The sequence below is a fragment of the Pinus tabuliformis genome, chromosome 7, assembly GCF_031772625.1.
Source record: "Pinus tabuliformis cultivar Carrire ecotype Pingquan chromosome 7, CPIR1, whole genome shotgun sequence".
In the NCBI taxonomy this organism is placed as follows: domain Eukaryota; kingdom Viridiplantae; phylum Streptophyta; class Pinopsida; order Pinales; family Pinaceae; genus Pinus; species Pinus tabuliformis.
This window is the reverse complement of record NC_142293.1, coordinates 33,577,310-33,599,887: the sequence shown is the minus strand read 5'-3', so window position 1 is coordinate 33,599,887 and position 22,578 is coordinate 33,577,310. Positions and strand designations below refer to the sequence as shown.

At 38.5% G+C, this 22,578-nt stretch overlaps 1 protein-coding gene across 1 annotated transcript in view; it reads right to left on the bottom strand.

The window, feature by feature from the left end:
* Positions 1-22,578, bottom strand: part of LOC149245078 (ankyrin repeat domain-containing protein 2A-like) — a 124,634-nt gene that overhangs the window by 63,706 nt on the left and 38,350 nt on the right. Inside the window, exons 3-5 of the mRNA XM_089457646.1 lie at positions 4,340-4,549; positions 4,076-4,224; positions 3,694-3,865 (exon numbers count right to left, since the gene is read on the bottom strand). Coding sequence (XP_089313772.1) covers positions 3,694-3,865; positions 4,076-4,224; positions 4,340-4,549 — 531 coding nt within the window. The remainder of the gene's footprint in view (positions 1-3,693; positions 3,866-4,075; positions 4,225-4,339; positions 4,550-22,578) is intronic.

The following is a 22,578-nucleotide window of genomic DNA, read 5'->3' as shown; positions in this document are numbered from 1 at the left end:
TGGTGGAAGGGATAGAAGAGGAGTCTTGAATCTCAAAAACATCATACCCACTCTCTTTCATGGCTTGTCATATTTCTCTCTTCATTGCAATTTCTTCATGGATAACCTTCTCCCTAACCTTATTCTCCTCAAACTTGGCAAGGTATTCTGCCTTAATAGGACCTAACACTTCCTTGGGTGCTTCACATGGATTTACTTGGCCTCTTATCGCAGCCAAGTGTTGTTTCTACCTGAGAATACCCCCACCCCAGTAGATTTATTGCAAAATTTGCATATCATTTTTCCATCAATCACGTCACAATGAACCCATGCAGTGTCTTTTGCTTTTGGAGCCATGATGACTAGAAATAAATGAAATTTGCAAAGAAATGCGACAATAAAATAAAAGATTGCAGCTAAGAAAAATGGAAAGCCTAAGATAAATTTAGGAAAACAAAATGCATATTTAGCCTACAAAATTTGATAGCATAGAACTAGAGATTTGATAACATAGAACACATAAAAAATTAAATACATGGACAACAGTGAAATATGGAATTTTTCAAGTGAAAATTATTACCTGGAAATGCAAACTAGCTTCCTTAGCCTCCTCTTGAAGATGCCAACTCTACTAACAGCTCCAAACTATCTCCAAAATAGTTCCAAGTCCAACTCCAAGCCTCCAAGATGACTAATGCAGCAAAAACTCAACACTCTCCAAGATCTCAATGAAACTCACAAAAACTCCAAATGATATGTGCGAGGCAAATTAGGGGGGTGACCTCCTTTTATTGGCTTGGAATGGGTGTTTTTGGAGGGAAACAACCCTTAGTTTCCCTCCAAACCACTTAAGAAAGCTTCCAAAAACTAGCCCAGTGGGCACTGGCTCCGTAGCGGCCGTGGCATTGAACCGGTCGGTTTATGATGGAATCGGCCGATTTACCCATAAACTGGTTGGTTTCCTCATAAATCGGTCGGTTAGGTGTGGTTTTTGTGAAAATCCGGCGAAATGGAAATAAACCCGGTTTTGTGACCAGTCTGGCTATATTTGCCAGTGAACCAACCAATTTGACTGGTTTCCGTTTACGTCGGCTAGTTTTTAAAACTATGGCTTAACCTAGACTTGAGCATGAAACCCATGCATGAACAAATAAAATTATTGTTCTTCATATATACAATTTGATACAAGTACAAAGATAAATATGAAGACCAAACCTAGTTACTTTTCCAACAACCGAGCAACATTTCACAGCCCAACTCAAAGATGTGGGTATGTGAATGCTACATCCCAATGAACCAATGACAGCTAACCCGAAGGATGGAGATGATATCAAAGGAAATAATGTGACATAGAAAATGTTAAGTATGGAAAAGGAGAATGGACACGCTACCTCAATCCAAGTGTCCCAAGTAGTGCCCCATCTATGACCCTAATGCCTTAAGGAAGGTCCCACTAGACTAGGGCTAAAGATTAGCCCCTCTAGTAAAGTGAGAGAACAAGTTTACAATAAGGGTTGGTCAAACATTCAGATCACCCATTTATCCATTCGAAAGGTCGAAACATTAAGTAAAAGCACTCGATTGCAAAATGGTCATAGTACCTATTGAGTGGTAGCGCACCTTCATCCAAGAGGAATGTCAAATGGTGAAAGATGTGTGACCGGTGTAGATGGCAAAGGAAACTAGCATATCATCATCAATAAGCAAATGTGTAGGGTTGCTAGTTGGTTGGTTGTCCAAGATAGGAGAAAAAGTTCCCTCCTATAGGGTTACCCATTTTGTTGGGTAACAATGACCAACAACTTAAATCACCATCAACATGTGTGCCAATGAGGGATGCACTCATAGTACTATGTAAATAAAAGATGTTCTCCCTAGGAAAACTTCACCATGGTAACAACAAAATATAAATAACAACCTAAAGTGCACCCCCACCAAGGGATTATTACATCAAAATTCATCATCCAACCTTAACAAAAGGTTAGATCACCATCAAACGATATGTAGCACGCCCCCTCCCTCTTCTAACTTAAGCTTAGGAAGTAACATATCAATGGGAGTACTATCATCATAAAACACATTCCCCCCTAGGTGATGCCTTACAAATGTTACATCATCAAGTCATGTCACCTAGGAATATCTCACAAAGACAACATGAATCGTCCCACTATAGCAACATTGTAAGAGAAGGGACATAACAAAATGCTAACCAATCCAATCATTAAGTGTGACCTCGTCACACAGCCAACGCATGACGAGGAGCATGTAAAACACCCCCTCTCTTAGTGGCACCAACATCATACATCAACAAACCATGTCGCTAAGAAACATCAACATCATGAAACATCTACCTTCTAACACCATCATCTGACCCCTTTGGGGGGGCTAGAACTATCATCCACATCCAAGGTAAGCATATCAAGACACAATTTAAAGAAGCTGCCTCAATGTAGAGTGTAAAAGCCCCAATCACTTCTCTCGCAACCTTTCACCCATCCAGAAGCCAACACAAACATTTTAAACAGACACAATCGAACAGTCAGCTAGCTTCACCAGGCGATCCTCTTGCCTTCCATTTTACAGGGATGCTTTCCTAAAGGTGTACTGTATGTGCATTTAAATGAAACCAAGCTTTTAAATCACTGTGAAAATTCAAAAACCTTTAATTTTTTCCAAAAATGAAACTCCTAAAAGCAGCTCAAAATTTGGATCCCGCAATTCACTTGGAAACCACAAACAAATAACAGTACAGAAAAGAAATGAAAAATCAATAAAACATAACACAAGAATTTGAGAGAACTAGTTTTGAAACCCTCACAGTTGATGGTGTTCAAACCTCATATTGATATGTCTATTTTAGAAAGTCCCTATTTTTAATTTTATGTAATATTGCAGCTTCTTAATTTCTAAAGAATAATTTGTGTGTTCACTTGTTCTATAACCTATCATAATATAATATCATTTCATCTACCATTCCAGTGTACCAGGGTAGCCTTGTACCACATGCACCATAAACTCTTGATCCACTCACCTTGTACATCTCTCTCCTGGATTGCCTCTCCGTCTTTGAAGTTGGCTTTCTAGGTTTTAAATTAGATTTCTATAATCTTTCACTTCCTAATTGTTGCTTTTATATAGGAGTTGCTCCCACTTTGTATAGACTCCTTTGTACCTAACAGCCCCATTGACCTACCATTTGTCTAACATTAATACATTTATCGTATCTTATCTAAAAATTTCTGTGAGAGGAACACTAAGATTTGCCTGGCTTTGCAGAAAACTTGTATGGCATTTCTTCTCAAGGAGCTATGAGGAATTCAGTTCAGAGTAAGAAGATTCCCAACCCAAACACGGAACTTGGTTATGTTACCCTGCTGACCAAGTGCAAGAACACAGCTATACATTAGAATTTTCTGGATTTTTCATGCAGCATCACTATATGTTATGACTAATACTTGGCATATAACGAGTTGTGCCGCCAACCTTTCCCGCACATCAGCTCCTCACAACCTATGTATTAACACATATCTATAGCAAGAACCAAAATCTAGAACTTCCACCGAACACGCCATCTCTTTCCCATTCACTACCCATTGTCTCTTTGTGAGTTGCTCCTAACAACTTGCAATTCACAAAATGCAAATCTTTCTTATTCAATATGAATAACATTTTGTAGCATAAATGATGTAGGCAATCTTTAAAGAGAAGGCACACCTTTACATCACCAGCACTTGCAGTGTGATGAACAGTCAGCTCATCCTCATCCTCATTATCCTCTTCAGCTTCATCTGCACCAGTTCCCTCATTGGAGACAGGAGCATCACCAGAAATTCCAACACCCATTGCCTGACCTAACTTGGTCAGAATTGCTGGATCATTCCAGTACCTGTAAACACGAGGGACATATCAGAAAAAATGAATCAACAAACAAACAGCTGAATACCTTCTCTATAGCATTCATTGGTCATTAATAAAATCATCTTATCGTGTATAATACCTAAGATATAATAAAATCATTTTATCGTGTAAAATCATCGTATACTTCATACAATATCTAAGATGTTATATAAACATTCTAATGAAAAGATTGTCCTACTTCATCATCGCCGCTGGACCCCCAGATTCAATCTCCTCAAGGATAGGCTTCAAAGATGGATCTTCCCTAATGTTTGACATGCGCTCCTCCAACTGTTCTTTGTGAGCAGGATTGGAAAGATTCTCTAGCATACTGGACATGGATGGATCCTGAAAAGTTACAGATAAAATATGTCAGTCATTGAAAATATCGTGATGGTTACAATTAGAGAAGCTCCATCATGATTAAGTTTCATACTGGATACATTCTGCACAGTATCCATACCTGCATGAGAGCATTACCAAGCCGTTCTGCCATGGTCATGAACTGAGGGTTCTGCATAACCTGTTGCATTGTAGAGAAATATTGCTGTGTATCCAGCTGTGGAATACCTTCCTGCCCTGCATGCTGAACACTCTGTTGAAGCTGCTCCGCCATCTGATTGAATGATGGATCCTTGGCTATCTGCTCTGCTAATTCTTTTATGCTGGGATCCTAGAAAACAGTTAAGCAAGCAATAAGGCTCAACCATACTCAAGTTGCATGCAAAACAAACAAGGAAAACAAAGTATCAAGAAAACCAGCAGATAAGTAATCAAATTTGACTTGTTTACTAGTTACATTTATATTTTATAAAAATTCTTTAAAAGGGGAAGGAGAGCATGTCAATGCCAAGGTTACTTGGGAGCGGGAGCAGAAGCAGGGAGCAGAAGAGGGAGCGGGAGCGACATTTTCAAAAGCTTCCGGTTTGGGACCGAATAGGGAGCGAATTTTTATATAATATATATTTTTATATATTTTGATGCGTATATGTCAACAAAAGCATGTAGAATGATGAATTAGATATAAAAAGCATAAAAGCATGGATTGAACCATATAACACCAGTCATCTAGAAGTCATAATCTTCATCAACCACGTACACATGTTAGTAACATACAACATATTGAATCTTGTGATTCATCAATCTTAAAGTTTCAAGCTTTCAAAATTCGATATATAAAAGTTATGATCATTGATCACAAAAGTTGTAACTTGTACTCGTAATCATTACCATTACCAAGTAACCAAACAATAACAAAGAATATCTAACATGAAATGAAATGTTTCAACTTTCACGAAGCATCATATTCATAATTCATTACTAATGAGTATAAATGCCAACTTCAAACTTCAAACTTAAATTGTCATATGTTGTTTACAAAAAAATACCAAAATAAATATGAAACAGTCAATAGTTATAAAAAAGTACTAGAAACTAGAAAAGACAAGTAAATCTATTATCTACTACTTAACCCTCTTTCCACGAATTTCTAATTTCTTGTCTCATGCTTTACTGAGAGTCTCCTCTTCCATAGTAGAACAACCTTGGTGCTCCTGATTAAATACAAGTTCCATACACTAGTACCCTAGGTGCTCTTCATTAAATACAAGTTCCATACCCTAGTACATGACAAAATCCAATGGAAAAATTGCAATCACCCCAATCCTAAAATCCTAGAAAAATGACAAGTCTGCTGGATTTTGAGTGAGATTTAAAATTCTACTTTCTGTATATGAAATCCAATGAGGTCAGAACCACTCTCAAACATCCTGAGTCATTTCATGGTAATGTTAAAAATTTAAGTAAAAGGATGAAAATGAAATATAAAGGAGAATGTCACTTTTACTTTGAGAATTCTCACACATTACCATGAACTGCATATCAAAACTAGGGCCAAATTCTTGTTTCCAATCTTCAATAGCTCCATCTATCACTCCTAAATTGGCAGGGAGAAAAAAAAATTATGGAGCATGCTTCAAGAGCGGGAGCGGGAGTGAGATCGGTGTTACGGGGTGGCAGCGCTCCCCTGCAACCTTGGTCAATGCCTTAAGTCATTACCAAACACAACAGCAACCTCCACCAAGATGCTGTGTAGTACAATTGAATTTAAAAAGCAGTGAAATATAGGACTAAACATGAAAAGTTTATAAATTTCCAAACATATTTGTGATTGTGCCACAAGCACAACAGTTTCAATTATCAAAGAGTAAATTTGGTTATATATCACCCTATAGCTTTCATAGAGACTGGCAACAACTTCAATGTAGCAAACCCAATAGCCAATTTAGGATTTTCCCAAATTTATATTGCCAGATATGCTAGCAACATATGTATTTATTACACAATAACTACATTTAGATGCCATCCTATAAGTTAGGATAAGTGTTTTCTTCACATAAACTTCCTTTTGGTGAGAGGGAAGGTACTTTATAACTCCGGCCATATTAATGCAGGTTTTTCATGTATTGATGGTTTATGAATTTTGTATCTCCCCAATGAAAGCAATTATAATACTATTTAACCACAATCCATTTGACCAGCTTGGATAAGAGTTATCAAATAGAAAACAGCACTTCTGTTCCTCAGATGAGTATGTTTCAAGAAACTTTAATGTGAGCAATATGTCACTTAAAGGCATTCCTTTTCACAGTCACACGTGAAACTGTTGCCACCGCTGGAGGAAGCATCCTCCGCATTATTCCTGTCCCTGCAAACTTGGGGACTGCAGGGTGAACTCCTCATTTGGAAGAGGGATGTCCCTAGAATGTGGGTCCCCTACACATTTAAAATTTCCCACCAAAAATGGGAAGGTCTGGTATCTAGGAGAAATTACTGGCTGATTTTGGGATGTTTGTACAGCGCCTATGCAAACCGGCACCCATGGGACACAGGTTCTCCAAAAACAATTCATGGAATAGTTTTGCATTCAGGCATGACAAATATTATTTACACGATGCATCATTGTATATTATGTAGTATAATTTTGTAATGCTGTCAATAACAGTGTTGATAACCATGTTTAGTAGTTTCTGGTACCCTATACCTACTTTTCTTCAAGGTTCTTATATCCACATAGATAAGGTCATTAATACCTATTATTTAACAACTGCTACTTTTATTGAATTGTATCAGTCCGAAGTAGTAGAATCATTGCATTTAATTTTAGTATAATTTTTAACAGTTATCATCCGTGTCTATCCATCTCCTAGAAATTTCTGGATAGCTTCCAGCCGTTCCAGAAACCTGGTGCAACATTCTTTTACAATATTCATATTCAAGAATGTCAAATCTCTAATCGACAATGAGGCCCAGTGCATAATGAAAAATCAATATTTTAGAATACCAAATATAAATACTATCTTTAAATTGTGGGGAATGGAGTTGAAGCATACAGTTGACAGAACAGAACTCAAATGAGAAGCTGCTTCTCATTGATCACAGTAGAGATGTTTGTAACTTATTATAACACAAACACATTTTTATTATCTGTGCACCATGTATTATAAAGTCAGTAATTAGTTGTAACTGTTATAAAGAAGCACGGTGTGTTCAATTTATATGCCTCTTCGTATTCTCTTCAATATTAATTTTTATTTATTCCCCTTACAGGTAACTGATGCAATCACTAGATCTTTGTAGCAATCCTTGTGGAGTTCTACAAGTGATATCAGAGCACCCTTTTCTGCTGCCTAACAAACTATTTTCCCTGTTAACTTCCATTCGGATGTTTACCTCCCACCACCATATTATTCTGCAAAACCTGCCTCCATCAACATATTTCCAAGATCACCCTCATGCTTCTTTTCCAAGTGGTATTATATATATATATATATATATGAACAAATAAGGGTAGATAGATCACCAAAAGGAAAGCTATGTTGCAGGAAACATGTGCCAGGGGGACATTTCATCCCAGTTTCCGGCCTGAAACGCTGAAACACGTTCCATATGGGCCTGAAACACGTTCCAGGCCGTACAGGCGCGATTCCCCAGGCTGAAATGATTTAGCTTGAAACGTGTTTCAGGCCCATCTGGGCACATTTCCACTCAAAATATCGTTTTTTTTTTTTCTTTTTCTTTTTTAACTTTTTTATGTTGCAACTAAATTAATGTGTGGGTGTTTCTAGATGTCTATCGCAAGTTATAAAAAGACTCTCACCTCTTTCCCTCATCACACGAATTGAGCAAGTCATTTCACTTGGAAAGGGGCGATTTTAGAAAGGAGAAAAGTGGAAGAGAGCAGTGGTTTCAGCGAGGGCGATTTCAGCAGTGTGAGCAAAGGAGATTCCAACAGCGAGCAAAAAAGATTTCAAAAGCAGATTTGGATGAAGACTATTCGCCTTTATTGCTTACTAGATTGAGCTCATGTTTTATTTCTATATATGTTCATTGTCCACAGTTTGATACTTGTTGATCTAGAACTGTACTTGCAGCCTCATATATAAAGGCTGATTTTAGATATATATTTATTAGCATCAAAGCTGTTTTTGGATGTTACTACATTCATTATGTGATCATTCATGAGTAAATGTGATGTTAGTATGTTTCATCATCATGTATAAATGATAGACTTATAATTTATGCAATGACATTGAACAATGTAATCATAATGTAATAATGTATCATGCATGATTTATGATTGCACATAACATTTATTAAATATGGGGGGGTCACATTTCATACCCGGCAACCCAGAGAGAATATAACAAAGAGAAAAATAACAGTAGAAGTTATGACACTACAAAATGCAGCAAGGACAGAGAGAATGAACAACCAAAAGAAAAGGCAAGGTAGAAGCTATGAAGCTGGAAAATGTAGCAAAACCCAATAAACTAAAAAAGCTTGTTGAGAAAAGGTAAATTGAGAAGGGGCTGGAAATCTCTAAAAATAAACACGCAACCAGCAAAACAGTTGGAAAAATAATACGGAATTATATTAACGTCCACAAGTGACCGAAATGTGTCAATGGGAATCAAATACATATTCTTGCATGCCTCATCAACCCATTGGCTCAGGGAAAAAATACACAGGAGGCAATCATGTGTGCTGTGGTGAATGGTTTGGTGCTGAGTGTCTAAAGCAGTTTCTGAAAGTACCAAGGATAACAAGTTGTACATGGCTTTGTTTGTATCAAGGGAAGAGCACCTGGTTATGAGTGGAACAAGTTGGGAGAGGCAAGAGGCATAAGAATCAACATACTTGGCATCAAAATGAATAGTGTGTTGGGTTTTAATGCAGTTGCAGGGGAAGAGGGGAGAGGGGTTGGTGTACATCTAAGAGGGCAAAGGCAATGTACATGCATTTACAAATAGGAAGTGGGGGAAAGACAGATTCCAAACAGGGATGATAAAGACTAGCTTAGACAAAACATAATCAACAACAGTAGTGTTAAATTTCTAATACCAGCCAGATTTATTTTCTCATGACAATTTAATTTATCCCCAACAATTTATTTCTTTACCCAAATAATTACTGAATCGCCAAAAAATAAAATCACTGGTATTTTAACTTCTAGAATAATATATGGAGCGGAAATATATCTGAGATATCAATGTGATATCTCAGATATCACATTGCAAAATAAATTCACCAACAACAATTCTCTATGATTTAATTAATTAGAAAATCTAGGTTTTTTGACCGACAGAGTTGCAAGGAAAAATACAAAACCTTGAAACATGTAACATGACTCCCCTCGAAATGAATTTGGCCCAAAAAACTCAGCCCCTAGGAAATTAGCCTCCAGATGAAATCAGCCTAGAGAACTCGGCCCAGATACTCGACCTGCGTCGTCCTTTCATGCCACTGATGCGCACTAGGAAAAACTCAGCCTCCTTAAGATAAAATCAATCTCCTTCTGGCAACTCGGCCCTGCAATCTCCTCTTACTCAACCCTCCTAGATTCGCCCCAATCCACTCGCACTTCTCCTTCTTTGTGCTCTTGGTCCACAAAGCCACTCGCACTCAAAGAAAACCACTCTCTCTTCATGATGACTCACTCACTCTTTATGTCTTCACCTCCTCACTAAGCTCCCTTTATAATCTTCATTGAGTTCAAATCCCTAACACCAATCTTCCTTCTAGAACCATCTTGGAGATAAATAATTAAATTATTTATCCTTAAAAAAATAACTCAATAGTCCACAATAATTAATTTACTTTAATCATTGTACTTTTCTTAAGTCAGACTTGGGAAAGAAGACGTAAATCACTTACTGAACCAAGCAAGCACCTAGACAAGGCAAATAATGGCTTCCACGTGCTAAGACACCAAGCCTATGCAAAAGAGCTTCCAAAACTACCACTTACTTCAACATGTAGCAACTCCGATATCAGGAAAACAAGTGTACCTATTGGAATCCAAGTAGCAAGAGAGACGAATGAGAATTAGGAGACTATAGGAATCTCTAAGTAAAATAAGTTGTATCTCATACATTACGATAGGGTTGGAAGCATCTTCTAATTCTCTCTATATGCCAATGTTTTAAGAAACGGTCGTCTCGAAACCGAAACGGCCGAGCTAGAGCGTAGTCGGGTCGGCTCAGTAGCCGAATCGGTTCAGCTGGCCGAGTTGTTACCGATTCGGCCGAGCCAGTGACCGACTCGACCGGTTCCGTGGCCACGGCCGAAAAGCAGCCTGCAAATTTTTTTTTGGAGGAAAGGACCCCACAGCCAATTCTAATTTGGCTTAGGGTTATTTGGGGTCCATTTACCTCTCCCAAACCCTATAAAAGCTACCCAACCCCTCTCATTTCCTCACAACTATCTCATTGCATTTGTGTGAGAATTTGTGAAGAGTTTGTTTTTGGAGCAACAGTGAGGAGTCTTGGGAAAGCATTGGAGCAGCAGTGAGAAGCTTCTTGGGCAGCCATTGGAGCAACATTGAGGAGTTGGTTTGTTGGAGCAGCATTGAGGAGGTGGTTTGTGCTTAGAGTTACTTTTTTTTTTAACTTCTAAAATCTGTTTTTTGTTGTTTATTTTTTTGTGCAAATCTGGAAATTGAAAAGAGTGTTTTTGTAAAAGAAATGAACATTGAAGCAATGCTATTTTTTTGTTTTCATTTTCAGATTTTTTTCCTTTCATTTCCAAGTCAAAAAATGGCTCCTAGAGTGAAAGATGCTACTTCGGCATATGGTGAAATGGTTGATAATCAAATGCATTGCAAATTTTGCCATAGAAAAAATAAGGAGGGTCCTATGGGCATTTATACGCTGAAACAACACTTGGCAGGTATTAGAGGCCAAATTACTCCATGTGAATCAAAACAAAATGAGGAGATTAGGAAGGAGTTGTTAAATAGCTTTGAAAAGTTTTGGGAAGAAAAAACTAAGCAAAAAGAAATAGAGGTTGAAATTGGGAGGAAGAGGAGTATACACCAAAGGATGGCTACCAACCTCCATTTTGATTTTGATGGCTCTTCTTCTATCCCTTGTATTTGATGCATCCAACCCCTTCCGCTATCTTCCTCCCTACTTGGATCAATGTTTTAGAACTCTGACTCCGACTCCGACTCCGACTCGATATCGACTCGGCCGGCTCGATTTCAATGACTCGGTCGTTGTAAAAAATACATTAAATATTTATTTTTTTTATAAAAAAACATAATTTTAAAGATTTTCATTCATGTTTCCAAACACACAGCATTAGAATATAGATGGAAGACAAAATATGATCAAAGTAGGCTCATGAATATATCCATTATATCAAAATGGAACTCAGTGCACTGTCCAATACATACATGATCAAAACAAAAACACATAACCAAGAAGGCTAGAAATGGCCTCTAACAACAAAAGTAAACTATGACCAATACTACTGGCTAGTAACTACTGCCAGAGGAGCCAAGATCATGTGGATCAATCTCTGGATCATCATCAGAGTCAGACAGGGGGCCCCATGGCTCCTCCTCATCATCATCTCCAACTGCAACTGTAAAAGTGGTAGCACTAGCAGGCTATGCAGCAGATGCAATCTGAGATAGATGAGATATGCGGTTGCGCTTCTGTCGTGGCTGCGCAGAGGAAGCGCCTGCAACTAGAGGACTTGTTGGCTGCGAGGTTGAGGCTAGTACAAGTGGATCAGGATCTGCATTCAACTGAACATCATGTTCGAGTGATGCCTCCCCCTGTAAATCCAAATCAAGATCCTCATCAAAATCAAACTCTGTTGGATGACTCTCCACTACCCAATCTGATGTTGGATCAATGTCTTCCAACACAATGGGATCTGAATCAGGTCTTTTGTTCAGCAATTCGTTGCGTCTAAGTCAGAGGTTGTATTGGACATAGACTAGATCATTTAACCGTTTTTTATCCAAACGGTTTCCCCTCTTTGTGTGAATCCTCTCAAAGACAAACCAATTGCGCTCACACCCAGTAGCACTGCAAGTTTGACTCAAAATACGAATTGCAAACTTCTGCAATTTAGAACAATGGCTACCAAAAGCCTCCCACCATTGTGTTGCAAAAAACATAGGAGTGTAATGAGTTAGCTCAACAAAAATACAAATTATATCCAACTTTCAAATTATAAACGATTTAACAAAATTTAAAAAAAAACTATTAAGAATTTGAAAATTGAAATTTTTGTTTACCTGGCTCATCTGTTTCTCTTGCAATTTTTGCTAGGTTCTTCCCAAATGTACCCAAAGCATTGGTGAAGGTCGTGATCTGTCAATGTATCTCCAGCTGATCAGACTCCGATGGGATCATGCGATCAATGCAATCAATTAGTCCATCTCTAACCTTCCCCCTCAAAGCTCCTGTCTCCTTAGCTTTATAATGATATTGTGGGTTCAAAAAATACCCAGCTGCATGTATAGGGCGATGGAGTTGATTGTTCCATCTTTCATCAATGATTGCCCAAACGAGCCCATACTTAGCCACTTTATCCTTGTATGCCCTCTTTATTTGCTCCTTTGCTTGATCCATAGCCTTATAAATGAAGCCCATAGCCAATCTTTCCCCATCTGGCATCCACCAACCGCAACACCTTAACCACTGGCTCAGCAAGCTTCACAATCTCTGCTGCCTTTCTCCAAAATATTTCTTCATTAACTTTCTTTTTCAATTCTTTGCCTTCCAGTTTGTGAGACCACTGGCTTTGACTCCATTCTTCACTAGAAAAAATCTTTTGCAAGTTTCTATGTTGTGAAAGCATAGATTGCAATGTCAAAAAAGGAGTAGCAAATCTAGTGATGGCAGGCCAAATAATATCCCTGCCCCCAGTGTGTTTCCTCATGAGGCTCAAAATCCATGAATGATTGTAGATAAATTTTATTATGCTTTTGGCATGATTTACAGTGTTTTTGACCCAATCTAATTTTCCAATATCCTCAAGCATGAGGTCTATGCAATGTGCAGCACATGGGGTCCAAAAGATGGTCTTGTGTTTTTCCTCTAACAGTTTACCAACAAGAACATAGTTAGAGGCATTATCTGTGATGACTTGAACAACATTAGCCACTCCCACCTCCTCAACAACCTCATCCAATAGCTGAAACAACGATTGCCCATATTTTACCTTATCATATACATCAACTGATTTTAAAAACATGGTTCCCCGTGGGCAGAAGATAAGAAAATTTATGATGGTACGGTTTCTTTGATTAGTCCATCCATTTGACATGATGGTACATCCTGTTCTCACCCATGAGCCCTTGAAATCTTTCAAATACTCATTAATGGATGAAATTTCTTTCTGCAAACGATACCCCCTTAGCTCATGCATAGTAGGGCCTTTGAAGCCTTTTCCAGCAACTTGTATGGCATCAAACATAGGCTCCTAATATGGTGAACAGGAAGCATTGGAGGGAATATCAGCATCATACCACCATCTAGCTATGTAATCACAAGCAATCTCCCTCAATTCTTTCTTCCAATGGTCATCTAAAGTGGGCTGCACTTGACTTCTACTAGTTTGAGGACCATGTGCATCTCATGGAGAGCAGGGAGTGAAATAACTTTTGATATTCATATCACCCTTTTTCATTCTACCCTTTCCCTTTTCTTGAATAGACTCAAAAGAGGGAGGAACATATCGGAAGGGATTGGATGCATCAATACAAGGGATAGAGGAAGAACCCTCAAAATCAAAATGGGGGTTGGTAGCCATCATTTTTTGTATATTCCTCTTCCTCCCAATTTCAGCCTCTAACTCTTTTTGCCTAGCCTTATCTTCTTTAAACTTCTCAAAGCTGTCTAACAATTCCTTCCTAATCTCCCCAATTTCTGGTGAGGTACATGGAGTGATTTGGCCTCTAATCCCCGCCAAATGTTGTTTCAACCTATTAATGTCCCCAGGACCTTCCTTAAGTTTCCTATGGCAAAATTTGCAATGCATTTGACTTTCAACCATTTCAACATATGCCCAAGCAGCATCTTTCACTCTAGGTGCCATTTTTTGACTTGGAAATGAAAGCAAACAATCTGAAAATGAAAAAAAAAACAAATAAAACACAAAAAAAAACATTGATTCAATGTCCATTTCTTTCACAAAAAACACTCTTTAGGATTTCTAGATAGGCACCTAAAATTTAATAAGCAAAAACAGATTTGTACAAGTGAAAAAAAATCGTCCAGGCACAAACTGCCTCCTCAAGCTTGCTCCAAGAAACCAACTCCTCAATGCTGCTCCAAATAGCTAACCAAGAAGCTCCTCACTCCAGCTACAATGTTTTTCCAAGACTCCTCACTGCTGCTCCAAAAACAAACTCAACAACTCCTCACAAACTCTCACTAAAATGCTCACTCAAATGCATGAGATGGTTGTGAGAGAATGAGGGGGCTTGAGTGGGTTAAATAAGGTTTGGGAGAGGGGAATGGACCCCAAAGACCAACAAACCAATTAATAAACCCCTTTGGAGTCCCCCGCACTCAGCGAAAATAAAAAAAAAAGCCGTTTTTTTGGGTTCACTGGTCGATGTACTTAACCTAGTCGGGTTGATACGGACTCGACTGAGCCGGCTTGGTATTAACCCGGTCGGCCGAACCGGTTCAATGGCCGGGTCACAAAATCCAAAGCTGGCTCGGACCAACTTGGCCGAGTCAGTTCCGAGCCGACCATTTTTTAAAACATTGCTTTGGATTCCATGCAAGAAAAAAAGGGTAAGGGTAAAATGAAAAAGAAGGGTAATATGAATATCAAAATTTATTTCACTGTCACACCCTCCTATCCATTAGATGCTCCTCAAGCTGTTAGAACTTTGCAGCCCACTTTAGATGACCATTGGAAGAAAGAATTGAGGAAGATTGCTTCTGTTTACATGTCTAGATGGTGGTATGATGTTGATATCCCCTTCAATGCTTCACGTTCACCATATTTTGAGCCTATGTTTGATGCCATATTTGCTGCTGGAAAGCGCTACAAAGGCCCGACTATGCATGAGTTAGGGAGGCATCATTTGCAGAAAGAAATTTCCTCCATTAATGAGTATTTGAAAGATTTCAAATACTCATGGGCAAAAACAAGATGTACCATCATGTCAAATGGATGGACTGATCAAAGGAACCGTACCATCATAAACTTTCTTATCTTTTGCCCACAGGGAACCATGTTTCTAAAATCAGTTCATGGACAATTGTTGTTTCAACTATTGGATGATGTTGTTTAGGAGGTGGCGGTGGCTAATGTTGTTCAAGTCATCACAGATAATGCCTCTAACTATGTTCTTGCTGGTGAATTGTTAGAGGAAAAACACAAACCATCTTTTGGACCCCATGTGCTGCACATTGCATAGACCTCATGCTTGAGGATATTGGCAAATTAGATTGGGTCAAGAACACTATAGATCATGCCAAAACCATAACAAAATTTATCTACAATCATTCATGGATTTTGAGCCTGATAAGGAGACACCCAGGGTGCAGAGATATTGTTAGGCCTACCATCACTAGATTTGCAACTCATTTTTTGACATTGCAATCTATGCTTTCCCAACATATAAACTTGCAAAAGATGTTTTCAGTGATGATTGGAATCAAAGCCAGTGGTCTAACAAACAATAAGGCAGTGGAGATTGTGAAGGTTGTTGAGCCACTAGTTAAGGTGTTGCAGTTGGTGGATGGGAAAAGATTGGCTATGGGCTTCATTTATGGGGCTATGGATCAAGCAAAGGAGCAAATAAAGAGGGCATACAAGGATAGAGTGGCTAAGTATGGGTCTATTTGGACAATCATTGATGAAAGATGGAACAATCAACTCCATCGCCCTACACATGTTGCTGGGTATTTTTTTAACCCATGGTATCATTATAAAGCTCTGGAGGCAGGAGCTTTGGGTGGGGAGGTTAGAGATGGATTGATTGACTACATTGATCGCATGATCCCATTGGAGTGTGATCATCTAGAGATACACCGATAGGTCACAACTTTCAGCAAAGCAACAGGTACCTTTGGCAAGAACCTAGCAAAGATTGCAAGGGACACAGATGAGCTAGATAAACCAAAATTTTCAATTTTCAAATTCTTATTTTGATAAATTGTTTATAATTTGAAAGTATTTTTTGAGTTAACTCAATACACTACTATGTTTTTTGCAGCACAATGGTGGTGTTGTACCTCTGAGATAGTAGTAGGTCAGCTACCAATGCCAAAGCATCTAAAACAATTGTTTTGAGGTTTTCGGTTTTAGTTTTGGAAGACCAATGAATGAAGACAGATGTAGAATTGAAATACTTAATCCTTTGGGTTATATTAATATCTCAGCAAAGGGTTGCTATAAAGCTTTACATAGTGATATAGATCAAAATAGTGGCGAGAAGAAGACAGAAAATAATATGATTATCACAGTTTCCAGACTGTAAAACAGAACAATCATAAGTGTGAAAACCTTCTGAACTACGTTCCAAAGATTCAAGGCAGTATACTTAAGCTTACAAAAGATGTTGATGATTTATTGATTAGAGGGGATTAGCTAAACAGACAATTCATTAATCCATTCTCTTAATAGATGATCACTTCAGGAGCTTATAGAAATAAATTGAGACACAATTATTCCTACCTAGATATCTCTGTAAGTCATAAGCATATGAAGAAAAACATAATGATTGATAACTGGAAAAACTTACAGGATAACACAAACTATGTAAAACCAAATTCAGAATCCTCTGCTTTGTATTAAAGTTCCAGAAAAACTGAGTACATCAAGTGTCTACAAAAGCTTCCTTCAAAGGTGCAACCAGGTTCAAAGTAGAATGAACAGTCACAACTTAACAAGCAATGAACCATGAATCCTGAACTTTGAACCCATAACAACTCGAAAAGAGAGTTATTTATACAATAATGAAACTAAGAAAATATCCTAAAACAGATTAAGATTTATTCTAGGAAAGGAGAGATCTTCATGCAAGAAGATGGGGGCAGCTATTGAACTGCTTCTTGCTGTCCCTTTTATTCAGGTTGTGTTGGCTTTGTTGTTTGATATTTTGCCCCTTTAAGCTGCTTATTTGTTTGTATCCTTTACGCTGGTGAATTTCTTCATTTGATCTTTCATCTGATACTCTTTTAACTCTGTAAATATCCTTTGACCCTGCTGAGTAACCTTTACTGTGCATTTCAGGTTTTTACTATGTTTTTCAACAGTAAATCCCTTTAGATTTGTCTTCAAACTGTATGCAGGCTTTTTCTTTGTAAGCATGGAACAGCAGTTTTTCCCTGCAAAACACAGAAATTGTTAAGAAAACATAAATGACAGAGGAGGACATCAATGGTTTTATTGAGCTTGAGAGGATTTTGAAAGGAGTCCAAAGCGTATTGAAAGGTAAAATAATGGCTTTATTGGTCGCAGAGGCTTATGGAGGGTTTAGTGTGAAAACAGGTGAAACAAAGAAAAAATGGTGATTTTGAGTTTAGACGGAAAAACGGCATTCTTTTTTGAAATATGGGGTAAAGTAAACAGTGGTCATTTTGTCTTTATGCGGGAGGTGGTTTTGGTTTTCATCGCACCACTTTATGAGGCGCGGGCGGTTTTGGGAGGGGTCACCCGATACGATCTGAGCCTGACACGTAGCAAGGGGAGGTTTGTGGAATACCACTTTTCGGGCAGGTAATGCGCGTACAGTGAGCCAACCCGAAATCACTAAGGGTCGTGGATTTGAATGGATTTGATCGAACAGTGGTGAAGTGAAAGAGCAACGCGAAGGGAAAAGGAAAGAGCAATGGAGGGGCCCAGCGGTTAATTATGGCAGCAATGACTTTATTTATGGGTTAAAACTGAGATTAGCGGGGTTCTTTGTTTAAATCATAAAAACGATTTAACAAAGAAATCCTTCGCAAAACATGGTATGGCAGATTTGAAAAAGTATGAACTCGAGCGGATAAATGGCGTAGAGTCCGGGTTCCCATCGCGTATCGGAGATCGCAATCGCGAAGGGTAATACTTTAGCCGGGACTTGCGATGGAGGCAGATGCGAAATGGCATTGAGTTATGATATATATTGTGTCGGGTCCGTCGCGCATCGCATATCGCAATGCAGAGAGTACATGTTATCGCTGGGACTTGCGATGGAGGCGAATGCGAAATGGCAATAAATTATGATATATATTTGCGTCGGGTCTAGGTCCATCGCAATCGCATATCGCAATGCGGGGAGAATGGATGCACGTTGAAAGGCTTGTGATCTGTCGATGCCTAACAGTTTGGCCAGATCTTTATTCTCTAACTATAACATCAAATTTAAAGCATGAAGCAGTCAAGATTAAACTATTTGACTGTCATGGGTTGTGGCATTTATGACAAGTTGCACACAACCATTATTTTGCAGAAAAATAGTAGTGGCATTTGGACTTGCTCACTTTCAGAGTTTATTTGTTTTATTTTCTTTGTAACCTAACATTTTCTTTTTGTCTTGATTTTTTAGGACATCTAACCTAACATTTTCTTTGATATGGACATCATCATCAAGATATTTTCAAAAACATCCTATTCAATAATATTATGTCCATATCCTAACTTAACATTTTTTCAAAATATTTTTCATTTTTTGACTATTTTATTCTCTCTTATCAAAACCAAAAAATGCTACAACAGGTGGGAGGCTTTTGGTGGGGGGGTTCACGTTTCGTACCCGAGCCTGTTTCAGAAACTCAACCCCGTTTCCCCGTTTCGTGCAACTTAGAGGTATTTCAAAACCATGGGATATATTTACCACCACCATTCTCAACAATGACAGGATACTTGGTTTTGATGAGTTATTCGATAGATGCATTCAAGAGGAAACAAGGATAATGGAGAGAGATAAATCCATCAATGGAAATGAACCTATTGTTTTCCCTGCACATGCTAAGAGTTAGAATGATGTTCGTCCAAGGAGGCAGGGTCAAGGATCTAAAAAGGGATTCAAAGGAAAATGTTACAATTGAAACAGGATTTGAAGAAGAATTCAATGTCTATTTATACAATAAAAGACAAAGGCTTCAAGGTAGCATTCATTGATGGAAAGGTACGTATTTGGCATAGAAACCCTAAGGATGTTTTTACTCTTGGATTTAGGGTTGATGGTCTCTACCAAGTTGCTAAAAGGAAGAATTGAACGATTATGGAAGCGACCCATGCCATGATCTATAATCAAAGTCTAACGAAATTATTGTGGGGAGAAGCCACCAAAGCTGTCAGATAGGTTCAAAATAGGAGCCCTCATCAAGCCTTGGATTTCAAGACACCCAAGGAAGTCTTCATTAGTAAGAAACATGATGTTTCTCATTTTAGAATCTTTGGTTGACCTGTGTATTTTCATGTGCCTAAAGAGAAGGAATAAGTTGGAAGCTTTTGGGAAGAAAGATATAATTGTTGGATACAGTGAAAATTCAAAGGCATATAGAATTTTACACTTGATAAAAGAGATGTGGGAGTAAGCAGAGATGTTACCTTTGATGAAGACACTGCCCTCGGAAAAGCTAGAGATCTCCCCATCTCAAGGAAGGACGATAATGATGTTGTTGAAAAACAAGAAGAAACTCTGATAGATGAGCCTATTCTCGATGTTGATGACTTGATGGATCCTCTTGATCCACCTCCTGGTGATCCCTTTACCTCAAAGAAAAGACCACTATGGCTCAAGGATACACTTCATGACGCTAAAAAGCATACTACCCCAAGAAGGACATTTCGAGAAAGTAAGAAACCTAACAGGTATTAAGGGTACTTGGCTGCCATGAATACTATTATTCAAATTGAACCTTGCACATTCGAAGAAGCTATAAAACACCAAGTTTGGAAAGATGCGATGAATGAAGAATATAAATCAATCATGACGAATGATGTCTGGGAAGTGGTGCCTAGACCCAAGGTCAAGTCTAGGATCACTTCTAAATGGATCTACAAGATAAAACATGGAGTTAATGGAAGTGTTGAAAAGTATAAGACAAGGTTCGTAGCTCGTAGCTTCTCTCAAAAGGAAGGAGTGGACTACAATGAAATATTTGCACCGGCTACTCGATATAACACTATCTGATTTGTAATTTCTCTTGTTGCCAATCAAGGATGGAGCCTACATCAAATGGACGTCAAGACTACTTTCTTGCATGGCTCACTTATGGAGGAAGTCTACTTGGAACAACCGCAAGGGTTTAAAGTACAAGATCGAAGGTTTGATGTATGCATGTTGAAGAAACCCTTTATGGGTTAAAACAAACACCTAGGGCTTGGTAAGAAAGGATTGATAACTATCTTATGAAGCTAGGATTTACAAGGAGCTATAATGATCCAAACCTACACTTTAAGGTTGAAAAAGACATGCGACTTATTTTCGTCTTTCATGTTGATCTCTTTCTCACTGGTGCAGACCCTCTTATTTATCAATGCAAAAGGGAGTTGACTTCTGAATTTGAGATGAAAGACCTAGGACTGATGCATAACTTCCCAGGCCTGAAATTCTGGCAAAAACTAGACAAAATTTTCCTTTCTCAAGGGAAATACATAGCAAGTTGTTAGAAAGATGTGAGATGGTGGAATGCAAGTTTGTGTCTACTCCAACTGAACTCAACTTCAAGAAGCTATGAGGAAGTGTTGCTGGGCCCAAATTGGCAAATCCTTTTAAATATAGACAACTTGTGGGGGGCCTGATGTTCTTGATAAACTGTCAAACAGGCATATGCTTCGCTATAAATATGTTGAATCAATTTATGGTTGAGCCTCATCACATACATTGGGTTGCTGCAAAGAATATCTTAAGATATCTTCGTGGCACTACCAACTATGGATTGAGATATACTGTCGGGAATTTGAGGCTACCTAGACATTCTGATGCTCACTGGGATGGCAATGTGGTGGAAAGAGAGAGCACGTCAGGTTCTTGCTTCTCTTTGGGATCTGCTTCAATTTTGTGGATGAGCAGGAAGCAAAAAATCGTAGTCTCCCCCTTAATGCCAGCCTCTCCGCAAAATTCATTGAATTCATTGGATTCATATTCGGGAATCGGTTCCATTGCCAGTCCTCAACGTCTAGATGTTCTTCCCTGTTTGATTCTCCACCAATGCCTTGAAAGAACAGAACCACTTTAACACTTCATCCTTCTTCTTTAAGAAATAAATCCATGTTTTGTGTGAGAAGGCATCCACAAAAATTGCATAGTATGAGTATCCTCCCAATAAAGTTACAGGCAAGATACCAGATAGGTCAGAATGGATGAATTGAAGAATATCAGTTGTCTTACTTTCACTAGAAGGAATAATCCCTTTGTATGCTTCCCAGTTGCACATCCCTAACAGAATCCTTCATGGTTCATGTTAAACTCGAGCATCCCTGTGACCATCTTCCTTACCCCAGGTAAGGCTTTGTAATGTAAGTGGGCAAATCTCCGGTGCCATAGTTCACATTGAAGAGAAGTGTCACTTGCCAAAGCTCCCAAAGAACTTCCACCAACTTGGTAGAGACAATCAACCCTAAATCCAAAAGTAAAAGCATCCTTAGGGTTTCTATGCCAAATACGTTGCCAGTCCTCAACGTCTTGATCTTGTTCCCTGTTTGATTCTCCACCAACGCCTTGAAAGCACAGAACCACTTGAACACTTCATCCTTCTTCTTCAAGAAATAAATCCATGTTTTGTGCAAGAAGGCATCCACAAAAATTGCATAGTATGTGTATCCTCCCAATAAAGTTACAGGCAAGATACCAAATAGGTCAAAATGGATGAATTGAAGAATATCAGTTGTCTTGCTTTCACTAGAAGGAATAGTCCCTTTGTATGTTTCCCAGTTGCACATCCCTAACAGAATCCTTCATGGCTCGTGTTAAACTCGAGCATCCCTTTGACCATCTTCCTTACCCCAGGTAAGGCTTTGTAATGTAAGTGGGCAAATCTTCGGTGTTGTAGTTCACATTGAAGAGAAGTATCACTTGCCAAAGCTCCCAAAGAACTTCCACCAACTTGGTAGAGACCATCAACCCTAAATCCAAAAGTAAAAGCCTCATTAGGGTTTCTATGCCAAATACGTTGCCAATCCTCAACATCTTGATCTTCTTCCCTGTTTGATTCTCCACCAATGCCTTGAAGGAATCGAACCACTTGAACACCTCATCCTTCTTCTTCAAGAAATAAATCCATGTTTTGTGTGAGAAGGCATCCACAAAAATTGCATAGTATGTGTATCCTCCCAATAAAGTTACAGACAAGATACCAAATAGGTCAGAATGGATGAATTGAAGAATATCAGTTGTCTTGCTTTCACTAAAAGGAATAGTCCCTTTGTATGTTTCCCAATTGC